Here is a 4,472-nt window from a genome sequence, read left to right on the forward strand (position 1 = left end):
GCCATTTTATAAAAACTTGAAGTATAAAGCCAAAGCCAAACCTTGCTATGTTGTAGTTTAATGAAATAGTGTTATGTGAATTTTTTATACTGGAACGTCTTAATGTCATTAAAACAAAATAAGAAACAAAATTCTAAGTTGTCTATTAATATTATTAGGAAGCTCTGGAGCTCTAGGTTATAGTAACTGGAAGGAATGTGGAGAGATAATATAGTTATTGTTCTCGATACAAAAGGGATAATGGATTTAGTTCCATTATAAGTTCAATAGCCAAGAATCTAAATTTCTATAAAAGGTAAGTTTAAGATTTGAAATGCTTTATTCAGTTTTTAAAATTTAAATTATTTGGTTGATTTCGGGTGATTTTAATTTAAAATTTGATCTTAGGCTGCACCCGATACCACTTTTACTTAATATTCCTCTCTTGTATACTGAAAGCTGCACACTCTGCCTGCTGTATTTTTTTGTGTTGTGATAACTCACTTTTTTTCTGACTGAGATTTTTTTGTTCTTAGAAGAACAACAAAGAAAGTTTATATCTAACATTATAACGTATGTAGTAAACAGTTTATTATTGATTACAATCGCAATGAGTAACAGCACTATTTTATCTCTATATTTAATGATTAACTCTTAACTAATCACTTTTTTAGTCTATAGAAGTGCAAAAATATTATTCTTTCATTTTATCTTTAGCTTTGGGAATACATGTATCTATTTTAAAAATTGGGTTGCAGTAGGTATCTCATCACCCTTTCATAAACTGAGAGAAATCTTGAATGTAATTTCCTTTTCTTTAACTTCTTAATCTATTCTCATTATAAAAAATAGTTTCACAAACAATAAAATTTTCAGTTTGAGCTTAAAGATACTTCTACAAGAAAGGAGAAAATGTAAGGATAGATCTAGGCTAGTCAATTTAGTTTTGAGTTGTAATAGTCAATATTATTATTACTGTTGTTAAGAACCTCAGCGAATAGTATAGGATTTGAATTCAGGTAATTGCAGTGTTCCTTCTTTAAGAATAATATTACTAGGTGGTGTAATAATATTACTAGAAAATTTATGCAGTTAACAATTAGTATTTTTTATTGAGAATTTTTATTAATGAATATACACTCAGTGCCCTATACAATGATTAAAGTTAAGTATACATTTGACTGCGCTTCTTAGCAACTTGAAATAAATATACTAAGAAAAATTTTTTCATTTTTTCAGGCACTGAGGTTTTAAAGAAATTTCCCACATGATCTTTCTTAGGGGAGCATTGAATGAGGTGATCACTGTTCTCAAAAACATTCTTAAATACAGTTATGAATTTTATATAACTCATTCATAATACATGATATTGTTGATCTCTTCTATCTTGAAATATATACTCTTGGCTTTACTGAAACCAAGTGAAACCATCACTAGCAATTGACCACTCAGAGGGAGGGAACTTAAGAAATGTAGTTCCATTTACCCAACATTTTACTGAGTTTCTGCTGTGTGCCCAGCATTCGGCTGTAGGCATTAGAGTTGCAAATTTAATAAAATTTGGTTCCTACCTGAAAGTCTTGAATAGTAATTGACAGGAATGGCAGTGGTCATTTTAGCCATCAGTAGAGGATGGGTATATGTACTCTGTAAGGTTGGGGAAAAGGGGACAAAAGAGGACCACAGTAATAGTCTGTGAAGGGAATAATCAGTGATAAAAATTAACATAGTGGCAGTGAGAATAGAGAAGGGGAGACTAACTCTGGAGATAGTTGAGTCGAAATAGAAAGGACGTAATGAATGATTCTGATAGTTGGAGAAAGAGTGGCTAAGATACCTCGCAGATTTCTGGTTTGGGGAACCAGGTAAATGGGGGGACTTTCTTTTTAAATTATGACGAAGATGTACATCACATTAAAAAATTTTATCGATACGTACTGTAACAAATAAAATACCCCTATTATAAGCCATTGCTGAAAAGCTTTAAATCTATATGTGCGTTATAAGAAGAAAAGCCTAAATTGCACCTTTTGTTAGTTATTTTTCTTTTTAGGTTGAAATGTTCTTAGCCATGTTTCTAATGGATAACTATTAAGATAAAGCTAATGTCTAGGACGTAAGAGTGTGTAGCTCTTGGGTAACTACTAAGATGAAGCTAATGGCTAGGACACTTAAGAGTGTGCAGCTTGTAATTACTGTTTTTGGAGGAGAGGGCATTAAACAAAGTACATCTGATTTAAAGTTCTGTTGCATGTTTCACAGCCATTTGTTGTACATATGCTAGGTACTGTTTGAGTTTAAGAATACAAAGGTAAATAAAAGTTTTTCTTAAGGAGCTCAGACACTAGTAATGGACATAGACATATAAACATAATTGTGATTGTACAGTATATAAGTGCTGTGATAGAGATATACACACAAAAAGGGGACATAATCTCTGAGGATAAGGACGAGGAAAAGGGAATTGTGAAGGTTTCCAGAGGTAATTTCCAAATAGATTTTTTAAAAACTATTTTTCGCACATTTTAATATTAAAACTTTAAACACTGTAGAAAAGTATTAAAAAGAGAGCAAGTGCAGAATGGGAGAGGTGGAGAAAAAATTTTTTTGTAACTGTATGGTGGTGATGTTAACTGGATTTATTGTGGTGATCATTTTGTAATATATACAAATATCAAATCATTGTGTTGTACACCTGAAACTAATATAACGTTAAATGTCAATTGTATCTTCAATTAAAGAAGGTGGCAAATCAAATACCTAAGTTCATCAGATAATATTTTGTCATTTATTTATATCGTACATATGATACAAATATATGTCTAGTAAATATATATAAGAATCATTTGTAAGTAAACTGTCAAAGTTACACTTGACTTAAATATTTCAGCATGCATGTCTTAAAGAATAAAGACATATACTATAAAACAATCTTGCAATCATGTTTAAGAAAATATTTGGCCTACTTTTTATTATCTGTATATGACTTATCTTTTTTTATGTATTACAATTTTGAATTCAGGCCGGTATCTTCTTGCTTCTCTACTTGCCTTAGTGTTGTTAGTGCTGTTTTGTTTTGAAAGATTGTGAAATAGATGTTATAACTAGAAAAATAAATATCATCCTGAAATTATAATAAATTTTCATGGCAAATAGAATTTTTTATATTAACTTCTGTTTTAAATTATCTGCAAATTCAAGAATCGAGAGAACAAGACAGCATAAATTGAGATTTAAAGAGGAAGATTACCATTTCTCATAGATACAGTATTTTGAATTTGAATTGTGAGAGCCTTCAGTGCCAAACTTTCTGAAGTTTTTGTGTTTATGGAAATAATATATGAGAAATATTTAGACAGCATCTGTTTCTGTTTGTAGACTGGGCTGGTTTAGATGAAGACGAAGATGCACATGTCTGGGAGGATAATTGGGATGATGACAATGTAGAGGATGACTTCTCTAATCAGTTACGGTAAGCTTTCAGCCAGGTTTTTATATAACAGCATTAATTGTAAGCATGGAATATGTAATTTACATATGATAATTGAGCTCTTAAAAGATGATTAATCTTTGCAATATGTTTTTGGATTATAAAAAGTAAGACATTCTGCCTTCCTCTCCTGTGTTGCTAAACATGAACTTGATGTAATTGCGTAGAACTTTTGTTCTTTCTATGCTCTTTACAAAAGGAGTTAAGTAGAAAGATATTTGCTATGTTTTATCCTTGTGGATTTAATTCTGTCAATGTTAATGTTCTGCCAATATCGAATCACAGCAGAAGTTAAAATCAGAGTGCTAGGATCTAATAAATTGGTGATTCTCAACCTGGAATGGAGATTGGGGTGATGGGGAGTATACTTTTTCATGTTCATTTACAAATCTACCTAATTCAGTGATTGATTGAGCAAAGTAAAATTTATATAATATAAAATTAACCATTTAGTGTAGTTTAGTGACACTTTGTATATTGTGTCGTTTAACCATCATTTCTATTTAATTCAGAAACATTTTTAGCACTCCAAAAGGAACACCGTACCCCTTAAGCATTCACTGTACATTTCTCTTTTCCCCCAGCCCCTGGCAACCACTAACCTGCTTTCTGTCTCTGGATATGCTTGTGCTAGATATTTCATACAATAAGTGATCGTGTGTGTCTAAGCTTCTTTCACTTAGCATAATGTTTTCAAGTTTCATCCATGTTGTAGCATGTTTCAGTATTTCATTCCTTTTTATGGCTGAATGATATTCCATTGTATGGATGTGCCACAGTTTGTTTATCTTCTTAATTAGTTGGGAGACATTTAGGTTGTTTTCAGATTATGGCTGTTGTGAACAGTGCTGCTATGAACATTCATGTACAGTTTTTATTTGAAAACCTGTGTTCACATTTTGGATATATAATCTGAAGAGTGGAATTGCTGGGTCATACTGTAATTCTGTTTAACTGTTTTTGCGGAACTGCCAAACTTTTTCACAGCAGCTGAACAATTTTA

At 31.3% G+C, this 4,472-nt stretch overlaps 1 protein-coding gene across 1 annotated transcript in view; it reads left to right on the forward strand.

Moving 5' to 3' along the window:
* Window positions 1–4,472, forward strand: part of SEM1 (SEM1, 26S proteasome complex subunit) — a 23,310-nt gene that overhangs the window by 11,208 nt on the left and 7,630 nt on the right. The window contains exon 2 of the mRNA XM_011363300.2: window positions 3,358–3,451. Within this exon, the coding sequence (XP_011361602.1) occupies window positions 3,358–3,451 (94 nt within the window). The remainder of the gene's footprint in view (window positions 1–3,357; window positions 3,452–4,472) is intronic.

Source organism: Pteropus vampyrus, unplaced genomic scaffold (assembly GCF_000151845.1).
Source record: "Pteropus vampyrus isolate Shadow unplaced genomic scaffold, Pvam_2.0 Scaffold4, whole genome shotgun sequence".
Taxonomy (NCBI): domain Eukaryota; kingdom Metazoa; phylum Chordata; class Mammalia; order Chiroptera; family Pteropodidae; genus Pteropus; species Pteropus vampyrus.